This window comes from Condylura cristata, unplaced genomic scaffold (assembly GCF_000260355.1).
Source record: "Condylura cristata isolate star-nosed mole 26May11 unplaced genomic scaffold, ConCri1.0 scaffold00014, whole genome shotgun sequence".
In the NCBI taxonomy this organism is placed as follows: Eukaryota; Metazoa; Chordata; class Mammalia; order Eulipotyphla; family Talpidae; genus Condylura; species Condylura cristata.
This window is the reverse complement of record NW_004567115.1, coordinates 18,454,261-18,469,132: the sequence shown is the minus strand read 5'-3', so window position 1 is coordinate 18,469,132 and position 14,872 is coordinate 18,454,261. Positions and strand designations below refer to the sequence as shown.

Below are 14,872 nucleotides of genomic sequence, written 5' to 3'. Positions count from 1 at the left end.
CTTTTGTGTTGGTCTTACCCACTCCACATACCTCCCCCCCAAAAGAGGGCTGTAAATTCTGCGATTGAGAAACTTCTTCACTTAAAAAAAGAGTTAAAAAAGTAAACTTGTTTCCGAGTTACTGGTGTGGTCTTTTCTGTTACAAGACTTGGGTGAGGTCTTGTTGTTGAGGTTTTGTAATATCAATTTATTGTTGATATTAAAATGTTGTATAAGAGTAATTTGAGATTGGGGAATCAGTTCACTAAATTCCTCTGGAGACCTTAAATTATAGAACGCCTTTAGGGCAGGGATGGGTTCCCTGGATTTATGCACCTCTCATCACCTTCGCAAAATGCCTTGCTCAATAATCTTGGGTGAAATGAATGAAACTCAAAATTGACAGCTGTGAAAGGGCTGACTACATTGTCCAACGCTCAGTTTTCAAGTTCAGAATGGAATTGGCAGTGGGGAAATGAAACTCCCTGTTGATTATCAGCCCACATCAAGACCGCTTAGTTAGATTTTATTGGAAATCTGTCTCTGCGGAAGCCAGAATGGACAATTGGTGCCCTTCTGGACAATAGGTGAGAGCGCTTGCTAAATGCTCGTCTTTGTACTCTATTTTTCTATTTTCCTCCTTCCCTATTTATGTCATAATCAGCTTGTGGCATCTGTAGTCATTGTCTGATTGCATCTTATTGCATATACATAAAGAACAGGTTTATTAAGGAAAAAGAACAGGTTTATTAAGGAAAGGGAAAAAGAAAAATAGTCATCTACACAGTTACAGGTGGGCAGCATAGGGCTGTCTCTGGTTGTACCAGTATTTATTTATTTATTTTTTATAATATAATAGTTTATTTTTACATCGTGTTGTGTACTTTTCCCATCTCAGTTTGCAACCCCCTTGGGCTTCCCATCACCGAATTACCCATGTGTCATCATCATAGTTGAGTGCATTTCCCTCCCCCACTGTTTTTGATCCCATTCCCCAATCCACCCCCACAAAATGTCTCTGGTATATAGCTGTTCATCATTATCATTATTTTCTCACCTGATCTGTTATACTCCTGCTATGAGAGAAACCATCCAGTATTTTTCCTTTTCTTTCTAGCTTATTTCACTAAGCATGATCTTTTCCAGCTCCATCCATGTTGCTGCAAAAGGCATGTGTTTATTTTTTTTTGGTTGCTGAGTAATATTCCATTGTGTATATGTACCACATCTTTTTAATCCAGTCATCCACATTTGGGTCGTTTCCATGTCTTTCCAATTGTAAATAAAGCAGCAATAAACATGGGGGTGCAGGGTTATCTTTTTGAATCAGTGTCTTTGTGTCTTTTGGGTAGATATGTAGGAGTGGGATTGCAGGGTTGTAGGGGATCTCCATGTTTAGAAGTTTGAGGTACCTTGTAACAGTTTTCCATAGTGGTTGTACCAGTTTACATTCCCACCAACAGTGTAGGAGAGTTCCTTTTTCTCCACATCCTCATCAACATTTGTTGTTGCTAGTTGTTTTAAGATGTGGTTGCTCCAGTATTTAATCAAGAAGGGGTGGTTGTCCTGTCTTTCAGTTCCTCTTGGGACTGTGGATTCCTTGGATAAATACCTTCTCAGAGCAAGTCAAAGACAGCTCAGCACAGTCAGCCTTTACTGTGGTCTTTAAGAGTGCCTGACCTTGCTTATCTATGATACTGGAACAACTTCTATTTTTCTGTGAGCAATGATAAATTGAGGAAATCAACTACTTAACGTTTTTATGGCTTAGGCTGTCATCACAGTGACTTTTGGAATTACAGGAAGGGTGTAGGTATATGTTGAATATCATAAAACTTACAAGCCATTGATAAGATGAATCTAGATTTATCCTAGAATTTCAGTTATCAGTACTATCCACAGTTGCACTAATACACTTATATGCAGTGAGTTTTGTACATGTTTTCATTTCTTGTATCCTTAGTGCTCAGTATTTGGATTGAGGCTGAGAGATAGGGTAGGTACAAACACTTGTAAGACAAAGATCTTGTCACTCAGTTGTAGTAGGGGAGCAAAATGTAGCCAGTCAGTCTCAAAGTGAGGTAGTTTGTATTAATTGCATTAGGTTATCACAAATTACTAGTTGAAAAAGAGAGCTGGAATTATTATCTCTGCATGGGCACCATGGGATTTTTATAGGAGATAGTATGTATATAAACTTGAAGAATTAGACCAATTTTTGATAGGATAGGGTCAGGGGTAAAGGCATTAGTGGGGTATCTTGTATAATGGAATTTGACTGGAACAGAGCATTTCTCATAGAAATAAGAGATGGGAAACAAATGGGTAGGTGGTTAAGAAAAAGATGTAGCTGCTGAAAGCACAGTGAACTGTACAAATGTTTTGAGCAGAAGAGTAATGACACAAAAGTGATTTTTGTGCCAAGGATACTGTTGAGAGCTGCCCCTTGGGGAAGTCAGAAGTTTTGTAAGTACTGTTACAGGACAGGGAGAGAGCACCGCTGAACCCCCAAACCTGCCTGCTCTAAATAGGTTCTGCCATCCCCCGCATCAAGACAAAACATATAAGACTTTAATGAAAAGGAACTAATTTAATACAGTGAGTATACAATGTGGAAGACAAAGAGTATAATTTCTAAATCAAACACCTGAAGTTTACCCATCCCCTCATGGGCAAAAGTCCACCCAAAAGGGATTGGCCCAAAGCAAGGCCTGAAAGCCTGCCACAAGACTAAAGCACCTTCTGGCCAGGACCTATAGAAAAGGGTCAGAAATGGCCAGACAAGTCTGGGAGGAAAAGAACAAAATCAAAATCAATATAAACACTGCCATAGTCAACCTCCCTACGGGTCTCTCACCCACATCTCTTTCAGCCAATCCTGGAACAAGAAATAAACATGATTTCTTCACTTGTCTCCCTTTGCTCCATGTGGCTTTCTCAGGTCTCCTGGCTCTCCATCCTGCTTCCCTCCTCAGATTCCTTCTCCTTTCCTGTTCTCTGCTCAGCTCCACCCTCCTTCTGGGTGGGCAGGGAACCTGAAACTCCCCCTTTTCCTAGGGACTACCCAGTTACAGTACTAACTCTCTGATTTTAAAAAATTTAAATTGCCATGGATGAACTCACACAGACTGTTTAGAGTCTTACTCTGTCAGTGGTTATTAGCAGGCTGTGGGATTATGTTTTGTTTTTGTTTTTTATTTGTTTGCTCACTATTTCACATGCCAGTTATGTAGGTACTTTTTGAGATGCTGGAGTCACCGCAGCAAACAAAGCAAATAAAATTCCTGGCCTCTGGAGTTGATATCTGTAGTTGTTATCTGTAGTTTCTAAAATTTCCATGCATCATTTTTGTAATAAATAAAAATACAAGTTTTAAATTTTTTGCATAAAGCCTCCCTCCATTCAAGTTGAGAGTCATGAGAGTCATGATTTTAGAGATCTACTAATCCAAAGTGACTGTTTCTATTTAAAAAAAATATATATTTATGCTTACAAGAACTGGAGTACAGGCCAGAGTTACTGGGGTGGTGAGAGGACTCACCAGAGAGAGTGGGGAGCAGAACAGGCAGATTGACTGAAACACACTTCTGAGGGAAGCAGCAGGTGGGTCAGGAGAGGTCTGCTGTGCCAAGTTGGGTTAACCCCCCACCCCCACCCCTCATCCAACTCATGCTGCAAGTGGCTGCGGTAGCTTCATAGTGCTGTGCTTTAACCCATTTCGCCAACAAGGAGGGTCTGGTAAATTTATTAAGAAACAAAGACACCTTCATAGACACAGGGGGGCAGCTATCTTAAAAGAGCTGTCTTTTGGAAGGGCAAACTGATTAAAAGATGTTTGCATTAATATAAACAGGCACTCTTAATGGGTTGGATTTTGTGTCTTTATATATTACTGTTCTTTGATGGAATTACTTTATGGAATTTACTGCTTTGAAGTCAGGTTGGATATTTTCCTTTGATAAGCATTTCTGCCCCCTTCCTCTCTGGTTTTTGACCTTGTAAAAGTGTCTGTCCTAAATTTTCTACTCTAAGAGTTAATCATTAGCATAATATTGCTTTGTCATCAGCCTCAGTACCCAAAATCAATAGTACCAGAAAGAGAAAGTCAGGTTCCACATCCCTCAGAGTTTCTAATTTTCTATTTTTTTAAAGATTTATTTATGCATACAGAACTGGGGTATAGGCCAGAGGTACAGGGGCGGTGATTGGATTCACCAGAGACAGAGGGGGAAGCAGAACAAGCAGATGGATGAAGCACACTGCGGAGGGGAGCAGCGGGGAAAGAGAGATCTGCTGCACTGTGTGGGTCACCTCTGCGGCTGGGGATCCAACTCACTGAAGCAGCAACGGCCAGCTTCACAGTGCTGAGCTCCAACCCGCTGAGCCACCAGGGAGGGCCCTATAAATTATTAATAGAATTAGTGTGCATATGGTGAGAAAGACATAATTAGTCTACACATAAGAGAAGAAAGGACATAACTAGTAAAATTTGGAAAATTACCCACTACCTCATGGATAGATGCCCAGCCAAATAATCTTGGCTTAGAATCTCGAAAACAGGCTTGGCTCAGAGCCACTGAATTCTACAGCCTTGTTACAAGTCCAAGACACCTTCTGGCAAGGAACCACAAGAAGAAAATTAGGTAAGTCCTAGAGAGAAAGGACAAAGGAGAGAGAAAATGGGAAGTGTAATACACAATCCAACCAGAAGTCAAGAAATGGCTTTCATTGTCTTTGCAAAGGACCAAAGCAGCCTCTCAGTATGTCTCTTTTCATGCCTTCTCCAAATCTGCAGCATGCAGGTAAACCTAGAAAATCAATGTAGCACAGTCTACATGTGTGTAATTCTTTTTTTTTTTTTTTTAAGATTTATTTATTTGTGTATACACAACTGTGGTACAGGCCAGAGGTGGAGAGGCGGCGAGAGAATTCACTAGAGACAGAGTGGGGAGCAGAACAGGCAGATTGAAGAAGTACACTGCCAAATGGGGCAGCGGGCTGGTCAGGAGAGGTCTGCAGAGCCATGTGGGTCACCTCCCCCATGTGGTTCACCTTGGGGCAGGGATCAAACTCGCAATGAAGTGGCTGCGGCTAGCTTGTAGTGCTGCACTTTAACCTGTTGTGCCACCAAGGAGGGCCCCCTGTGTATAATTCACCATGGGTGGCTGCTTAACTTCACCCATGGTCCCCAGAAGCCCCCCATATTGGATGTCAAGCTCATGGCATACCAAGAGTTGTATCCTTGGCTCCTGAGGTGTCTTCAGCGTGGACATAGGGGTATAGTCTGTAAAAATAATAGAGGGTGGAATTCATTCAGGGTGTTATTGAGTTTGCTCCTTTCTCCAATAGTTTAATGTGTGCCAGCTTATGCTGTTGTGATTTTTTTCCCCCATTCTTGGCTCAGCACTACTTAAACCTTTAGAATTTCCAAAGCTATAAAAGTACTAAAGGTATCTTGGTGTTTATAATAAACCTCTTTCAACCAGAATGGTGTTGATGTTAATGAGATAATTTTGGGAAGAACCTAAAAATAGGGGCTGGTTGCCAGGGGAACTCAACATGAAATTAGAAAGGTTGAACTTTCAGTCTTACCCCTCTGATCTGGAAAGGGGCTGAAAGTTGTCATTCACCAACTGGGGGCCTCCCTGGGGTGCAAGGGGTTAAGTCTCTATCCACAGTCCCCTGCAGTATGACCCCCTGACTAGGAGCTGACTCACTTGTGCAGATCTCTCCTTTCTCCTCTCTGCTTCCCCTCAGCAGTATATTTCAGTCAATCTGCTTGTTCTGCTCTCCACTCTGTCTCTGGTAAATCTTCTCACCCTCCCTCCCCATACACCCCTGTGCCCTCCTCACTGCCCCGCACCTCTGGCCTACACATCAGCTCTTGTCTGCATTTAAAAAAAATTGCCAACTGGTAATGATTTAATCACTTATGACTATGTAATGAAGCCTTCATAGAAACCCAAAAGGATAAGGTTCAGAGATCTTTTAGGCTGATGAACTTCCTGGGAGAGTGGTGTGGGAGCTCTTCCTCCCTCCATACATACTGTGCCCTGGGCTTTTCCATGTGGCTCTTCTTGATTTATATCCCATTATAATAACCTGGTAACCTAGTAAGCAAACGTTTCTCAGTTCTGTAAGTTAATCTAACATGTTAATCATATCGAAGGTGGGATCACTGGAACCAGTAGATCAGAAGCACAGATGCTCAACTGAACTTGCAGTTGCCCTTTGTCACCAGTTGTTTAGGACTGTCCTACGGGATCTGATGTTGTCACAAGGTAGTATCAACTTGGTAATAACTAATTACCCTTTTCTTCCCTTTCAAGTCAGAGAGGCAGCTGGTAATCATTGTGTTGTGCTGGAGTGTAACCAGGTTTCTTAAACTAGCTGTAGCCTCCTTCCTTAGAATTGACTTTTCATCCATCTCCATAACTGTTAAATATGTGGGGCTGAGAAGTAGCTTATCCTCTGCTTAGCTTATTTAGACACAAGGACAGTTTAGGTAGAAAGTCATAAATTAGGCAAATATAAGGTATTTTCTGCATGGTAAGTACTTGTAAGTATACATGTAATGTTGCTATAACTGTTAATTCCTTTGTTGTTACTAGGCTTAAATTCTACACTCAGAATTCTGAGTCCTGTTTCTGTAGCCTTATGAATCTATCCTGTAGCATAATCTCATAAATAACCCAGGTCCACAACTAGATAGTGTGACTCATATCTTCCTGGAAAAAAATATCCCAGGTGATTGATAACCTGAGCCTGTGTAGAAACATATCCCACTGTTTTATATTTTTTGTTTGCCAAAAATAAGATTATAATGTATTGCCCCAGGTATGTTATTAGCAATTAGAATTTGAAACTACTAGAGGAATAGAAGGATGTAGTACAATGGATGGTAAGACCTCCTCTTTCAAACATTCTCAGTCTAATGAAATTTGGGCAGTGTACTGCAAGTTCTCATTTCACTTTTTTTTTTTTGTAACCTAATTTAATTAAGTGTCTGACTCAAACTTGATGCTGAGGCATCCATCTAGGAGGATTACCCCCTTCAAAGAGGCCTAGCTGAAACACATGACCAGCCATATTACTAGATTTATGGCTATACATAGATGCAAATTGAAACATGGAACACATGCAGTTCTATAACCTTCTTTTTGTTCCTTAATATTGTATTTTAGAACTATTCATAACAGTATATAGATACCTACTTTATTCTTTTAAATATTCATAACAGTATATAGATACCTACTTTATTCTTTTAAATAGGAACATATTCTACAGGTAGTCATTAAGCTCAGATACCCAAAGATACATGTATAAGAAAGGATAAATTTGACTCAATCTTTTTTTTTTTTTTTTTAAGATTTATTTATTTATTCATACAGAACTGGGGTACAGGCCAGAGATGCGGAGGGTGAGAGGATTCACCGGAGACAGAGCAGGGAGCAGAACAGGCAGATGGACGAAGTACACTGCTGAGGGGAGCAGAGGGCGGGTCAGGAGAGGTCTGCCACACCATGTGGTCACCTCCGGGGCAGGCAGGAATCGAACTCATGCGGAAGTGGCTTTAGCTTCTTAGTGCTGTGCTTTAACCCGCTGTGCCACCAGGGAGGGCCTTGACTCAATCTTTTAACAGCCAATACACAAAGAAAAGAGAAGCAATTGTAAAATTTCACATCAAAACTAACTGCTTAGGAAAAATAATATTCATACCCATAGACTAAAGAAATTATTCTCCCAAAGATACAATGATACTCCCTATTGACTTGTTTCCAGTTATTCACTATGACAGTGCTACAGGATTATCCTTCCTTATACCTGTATCTTTGGGTATCTTGGATTAATAATGACTATCTATGGAATATGTTCCTAATTGTAGAATTGCTGGACTAAATGGTGTGTGCTTCCTTTTTTTTTTTTTAAGATTTATTTATTTATGCATACAAAACTGTATGCCAGAGGTACAAGGGTGGTGAGAGGATTCACCAGAGACAGAGTGGGGAGCAGAACAGGCAGATTGACAAAATACACTGCTGAGGGGAGCAGCAGGTGAGATAGGAGAGGTCTGCTGTGCCATGTGGGTCACCTCCCTGGCCAGAGATCGAACTTGTGCTGGCGTGGCTACAGATGGCTTCATAGTGCTATGCTTTAACCCCTTGGGCCACCAGGGAGGGCCCTCTAATTTTCCTTCTGTAACCAGTTTCTCTGCTAGGATACACCCCTTGGTTACCATATCATCAAGTATGAAATTCCATCCTCAAAGCAATTGTCATCAGTTTAACTTTTAACCCAGCAGCTCCTCATCTCCCCTCACCCTCCACCAAAGAAATTTTAGGGCCAGATCAAAAGGAAATAAACAGAAACTTCTGTCTGAACATATATATTACAGCTTGTCTATAGGGATCCTTGGGAGAATAATTTCTTTAGCCTACGGATATAAATATTACTTATCCTAAGCAGTTACTTTTGATGTGAAATTTTACAATTGTTTCTCTTCTTTGTGTATTGCCTGTTAAAAAGATTGAGTCAAATTTGTGACTTCTTCCTAGCAAATACATAGGACTTCATAGCATGGATGAACCTTATTTCCTGCCTCATTGTTGTCCTTTAATCCCAAAGAATGGCATAGATTTGCACTATTCTGTTTTAACTAGCACATGCCATAGTCGGTTCCCAGGATGGATGCTCAGATGGCCCAGTTTCCTTTATTCAGCTGATGGGTCAACTTGAACTGTGTGCTGCTGTCTTCTCAGCTGTTTTCCTCTCTGCTCTGCATGTAGACTAATGCTACATCCTGACCTGTCACATCCCTGTGGTGCTTTTCTGGATACAATGTTAATGAATAAAATTATTTGCCACATCACGTAAGAAAAATATTGTTTAGATCTCTCCTAACATTATAGTAGAAAAACAAGGAGGTAACCACAGATTGTAACCAGAACTTAAGGATATATGGATTGATGCTTGGTTTCATTTCTTACAGTTTTTTTTTTGTATGTGTGATGGTTTGAGATTGTATGATGGTTTGAGTTTAATAATCTTAAAACATGTCCTTTTTATTTTTTTTTCCTAGGTGAATGTTGGATGTGTACCCAAAAAGGTAGAATTTGTATTTCTTACTCCTTTCACATTCCTTTTATTTTGGTATTTCGTGATCAAAATAACGCTGTTTTTAAATGTGTCCTTTAAAATTCCTTCTTTGAAAAATAACAGAAGTAAAAGTGATTTGCACAATAGGATATTTAATTTAATAACACATAAGCTGTCTGAAGCTGGGCAGTCACGGATATTAGAACATATCCTATTTCTCCCCATCTCCATTATGATTTACCATGTATATGATATTAGCAGTAACCCCATCACTGCCCCCTCTGTAGTTCCGGTGGACCAAAGAGGATATTCTCATCTGCAGTTTTCTACAGATTGCTTTAGATTCTGTCGAGGACTGAATTATTCCTATAAGATTGCTGGAGAGAGAACCACAGAAACATTAACTCCTAGACATTAACTACATGCATCCAGGAATTCATCCTGGCCATTCACCGTGTGCTCTATTCTCATCTGTGACAAAGCTCCTATAGACACATGTTGGGTAATTATCCAGAAGTGGAGCACAGTATTGGGTCTCAAACTTCTGATGGTCTAAAAAGAACAAAGACCAGCAAAATATCTAGTTATGGCATAAATCGCCGTTTATCTAGAATGACTCTTCCTCAATAGGGAGCTAATTTAGCCAGGAAATAGAGTTTTTAAGCAACTCTTAACTGAGCTGAAATGCTGATATAAAAGAAACTGGTGGATGGTGGTGGCATCCTCCATAGACAGCTCTGCTTAACTACCTGCAGTGCTGGGGTGACTTTGCACTAGGATGTTTACCTCAAGCCATTTTACCTTTCACCTGCCCCACTGCATCTCTGAATCCATTTTTCCCAAGGAGATCAGAATCAGTTTTCTCCTAAAAAGATATTTTATGGTTTTTTGGTTTGTTTTATTTTGTGGTAATTTTTGTTTTTAAACACAGAAAACTACTATAAATGACTCATGTTAAAATCATGTGTCTGGTGACTGGGTATCTTGTGGTCACTCTTAAGATTGAGTTTCTCAAGTTGCTTGAATAACATTTGTGATTACTGTATTCTGATAACTTTGTGGTAAGCAATCTTGATGGAATTGCTATGTACTTGCTGCTCAGAATTTCAAGTTATTGGTTTCCTCAGGAGAGAGCAGACAGACTAGTGAATTGATTACCCAACTACAAAGAAATTGTTTTATAAAACAATACACTGATTGCTGCTACTGTTAGCAGTCAGGATTCTCTTTACTACTATTGTGGTTTTGGTTTTATATCTGTTACAATGAGAAACTTAAATTTCACTTTTTTTTTAAAAGATTTTATTTACTTTTGTAAGGAAAAACTGGGGTGCAGGCCACAGGTGTGAGGGGTGAGAGGATTTATCAGAGACAAAGCAGGGGAGCAGAACAGGCAGATTTACTGAAATACACTGCTGAGGGGAGCGGCAGGAAAAACAGAAAAGGTCTGGTGCACTATGTAAGTTAGTTCCCTGGGTGGTATTGAACTCAGACCCTGGTGGTGGGCATTCATGGTGGTAGCATTGAGACTTAACCCTTAGGCCACCAGGGAGGCCCTAAACTTCACCTTTGACCAAGTGGAAGAAATGGCAACTCTTATTTTCAAAGCTGCTGCTTGTTTATACTTGCAAGTAATTTTATTGCTCATTTTAATGTAATTTCAAATTATATTATAATCTATAATTATAATCTAAATTTACAACCCTTTGTTATTGAGATTGCAGCTTTTTTTGGCATGTAAGTAAATATACTAATCTCACGAGAGACACACCTTGAGTTTAATTCCCTAAAGATTTTCTGTACTCTGTTCCCTAATTTCGTTATATTTGTTTATTTTAGAAAATTTTCTCTGGGATGATTTTCCTCAGTTTTCTTTCCTTTTACTCCTAGAATTTGGAATCTGTCCTACTTGGAGGCATGCAGTTGTAGATATATGAATTATATAAGCAGTTCTAAGGTGACTTTCCATAGTTTAAACCAGTTATAATAGTAAATCTGGCCTTGATTGGTCCTCTCTCTTTATTTTAAAATACCTTCTGGTTAAAAGTGCATAGTAGCATGATTTTGTAGTACTTTGTTCCCATATGTTGTATATTACATAGTCCTTCCATTCTTAACCACTGTGCTGGACATTTACCTTGTATTTTTGTAGGGTTCTGCTGATTTCATAGTACTTTTGAGTTCTTAAAGATCAGTTGATAATTCCTCTTACTTTGTGGAAGAATAGACCTTATCCTAGAAACTCTGCCCTCTCTCTCCCAAAGATAGAGTGAAACAGCAGTAGAGAAGGAACTAGACAAATGGGCCTAACATGATTAGGTCTAAGCCCAAAGCAGTTCATATCGAGGCACCCTCTAAAGAAGTGTTTATTACTGTAATGATATAAATTGGAAATAAATATGGAATATCTTCTACTGATAAGAGACATACTGAGCCATTCCTAAAATGGCTCTTTGTCATATGGACAAATCTTACATATGCATTGCTAAATCAAAGAGTCTAGCAAATAAAATGGTTTATTCTACCTTATATGAATTTCACCTCAATAAAAAAGAAATAAGAACTAGCACAGTTTGTCAATTTATTCATCTTTAAGCATAGTGGGGGAAATATACGAAGAAGGAATCTGAGGTTTCTCAAAGGGAATCTTGAGCTTGTCTGACAAAGAAGATGGTAGTTTGTTATCTAGAATTCTGAGTAAATTCAGTTATGATGATCAGTTGGTCTAAAAGGTCTTCACAGATTATATGCTTCATTTCCCAAGTCATGCATCAAACCTCTGACTTCCAGATGTCTAATTACATACATCCTTACAAGGATGTGTTCGTAGCTAACTACATACATAATGGGAATTCATTCTTCGAAAGCTTTCAATCCTCAGCTTTATTTAATTCGTTTGGAACCACTTTGTGGTAAAGTACAGGTGCAATTCAATTTCCAAGAACTAATCACAAAAGCAGTGCTTAAAAAAATCTGGAACTTTTAAAGAGAAAATGTAAGCAACAGTAAATCTAATTAAAATAATAGTTTTAATGGAAGGACTTTGAGGCTAACAGCCTCCTTTTACAGAATTTAAATGGAAGTAGTGTCCTTCAACTTTGGAAAGTCTCACTGTAAAATCTATCTGACCATGTTTCTGAACTTTATTAACATGCTTACTTTTGTTTTGAATTTAAGGCTAAGAATTTTTATATGCGATTATATAGTACCCTTTCATTCATGACTTTTGTTTTCCCTCAGAACACATCACTACTGTTCTTTGGATTTATTTATTTATCTTTTACAGGTGATGTGGAATACAGCTGTCCACTCTGAATTCATGCACGATCATGTTGATTATGGCTTCCAAAGTTGTGAGAGTAAATTCAATTGGCGGTGAGTTAACGACTAGTGGGGGTTTACAAATAGAAATAGATTTACAAATAGAAATATTTTTCTCTTGTAATTAAATTAAACCATATTTCTGTAAACTTTTGTAAGTTATATATGTACTTATGGCCTTGATTGTGGTGATGGTTCCACAGGAGAAAACTTATCTTCAAAATCATCTGGTTATTTCTGGTTATTTACATTAAACATCAACAGCTTTTTATATGTCAATCATAATTCAGTAAAGTGGTTTTTAACAATATACATACACACCATAAAAAATTTCTATTCTAAACTTTTGTATGTATTTAGTATTTAATAACTATATATGCACTATATGCACACAAACCTGGCATGTTGCCATCGGGACTACTATCCATTTCCAAAACGTTTCCACCACCCCAAACAGAAACTCTGTGCCCACTGAATAATAACTCCTTATCTTTCCTCCCCTTAACCCCTGGTGCTTCCCTCCTATTTCCTAGGTACTTCATGCAGTGCTTGTCCTTTTATGCCTGGTTTAGTTTATTTAGTGTGATGTTTTCATAGTTGATCCATGTGTGGCATATGTCCATGTTTCATTTTATTTATTTATTTGTAATATAATAGTTTATTTTTACATCATTTTGCGCCTTTTTCCATCTCAGTTGTAACCCCCGTGGGCTTCCCATCACCAAATCACCCATGTGCCATCACCATAGTCCAGTGCACTTCCTGCCCCTCACTTATTTTATCCCACTCCACCCCCATAAAATGTCTTTGATATATAACTGTTCATTATTATTATTTTCTCCCCTGGTCCTTTATACTCCTGCTATGAGTGAAACCATCTGGTATTTTTCCTTTTCTTTCTGGCTTTTTTCACTAAGTATGACCTTTTCCAGCTCCATCCATAATGCTGCAAGAGGCATATGCTTATCTTTTTGGTCGCTGAGTAATATTCCATTGTGTGTGTGTGCCACATCTTTTTCATCCAGTCATCTACTTTTGGGCATTTGGGTTGTTTCCATGTCTTTCCAATTGCAAATAAAGCAGCAGTAAACATGGAGGTGCAGGTGTCTTTTTGAATAAGTGTTTTTGTGTCTTTTGGGTTGATATCTAGGAGTGGGACTGCTGGGTCATATGGAACCTCCATTTTTAGCAGTTTGAGAACATTTATTTTTAAAGTTAAGTAATATTCCATTATATTTATATACCTCATTTTTTTCAGCCTTTCTTCAGTGGACTTTGAGTTGTTTTTACCTTTTGTTAATTGCTCATAATACCACAATGAACATTGGTCTCAAGTCCCTGTTTTCAGTTGTACTGGGTTTAAGAAAGAGCATTTGGGTTAAGTGGAATTGCTAGGCAGTTTAATGTTTAGCTTTTTAAGGAACTGTCATAAACTAGTTGAAGTTTAACAAGTTTTAGTAGATCCATTTATTCAGAAAATATTTATTGAGTGATGACCACACACACTGTACCAAAACTGTTCTTATCTTCTGTGAAGACAGAAATTTACATGCCAAGGATGGCCACTGAGCAGTTCTCCATGAGGTAGAATAAGGGTTCTGTAGACATGGGAGGCAAGTGGACATGAGAAGGGACATCTGTCTTCAGAGACATTCACTCACTAGGCTCTTGCTGATAGTCGGGCATTCTCTATTCAGCAGTGCTGAGGATCAGGGTACCCTGAACTAGTTACTCAACTGACAGAGGAGAATCTTGTTTCTCAGGACTGACTCAGGTTTCATTGCAGCATCATCAAGGAAAAGCGGGATGCCTATGTAAGCCGCCTGAACACCATCTATCAAAATAATCTAACCAAGGTGAGTGTGCTGAGTTTTGGACTTTGAGAAGGAGTTGTTCTTTGCTGGAATATGCTGCCACATCCAGCTAGACTAGAATGTAGCCTTTGGGGCCCTCCCTGCCGGTGCAACGGGTTAAAGCACAGTTGTATCAAGCTATCACAGCCACTGCAGCCCAAGTTTGATCCCTGGCCAGGCAGGTGACCCACATGGCGCGGCAGACCTGTTCTGACTCTTCCACTGCTCCCCTCAGCAGTGTATTTCAGTCCTTCTACCTGTCTGTTCCTCACTCTGTCTCTGGTGAGTCCTCTCACCCTCTATAACTGACCTGTATCCCAGTTCTGTATACATAAATAAATAAATTTAAAAAGATTAAAAGAAAATGTAGCCTTTGAATATAGCTGTTGTTTCTTTCTTTTTTTTAAAGATTTTTATTCATTTATTCATATAGAACTGGGGTACAGGCCAGAGATATGGAGGGTGAGAGGATTCACCTGAGACAGAAAAGGGAGCAGAACAGGCAGAGGAAGAAGCACACCGCTGAGGGGAGTGGCCAGGAGAGGTCTGCCACGCCATGTGGTCACCTCCGGGGCAGGCGGGGATCGAACTCATGCGGAAGTGGCTTAAGCCTCTTGTGCTGT

General features: G+C 39.3%; 1 protein-coding gene across 2 annotated transcripts in view; it reads left to right on the top strand.

Annotated features, from left to right (window-relative positions):
- Positions 1 to 14,872, top strand: part of GSR (glutathione reductase) — a 37,549-nt gene that overhangs the window by 1,153 nt on the left and 21,524 nt on the right. The window contains exons 2-4 of one of the 2 annotated variants that reach the window (XM_004682213.2): positions 9,059 to 9,085; positions 12,362 to 12,450; positions 14,183 to 14,252. In XM_004682213.2, coding sequence (XP_004682270.1) covers positions 9,059 to 9,085; positions 12,362 to 12,450; positions 14,183 to 14,252 — 186 coding nt within the window. The remainder of the gene's footprint in view (positions 1 to 9,058; positions 9,086 to 12,361; positions 12,451 to 14,182; positions 14,253 to 14,872) is intronic. The other variant, XM_012724973.1, reaches the window with a different exon arrangement.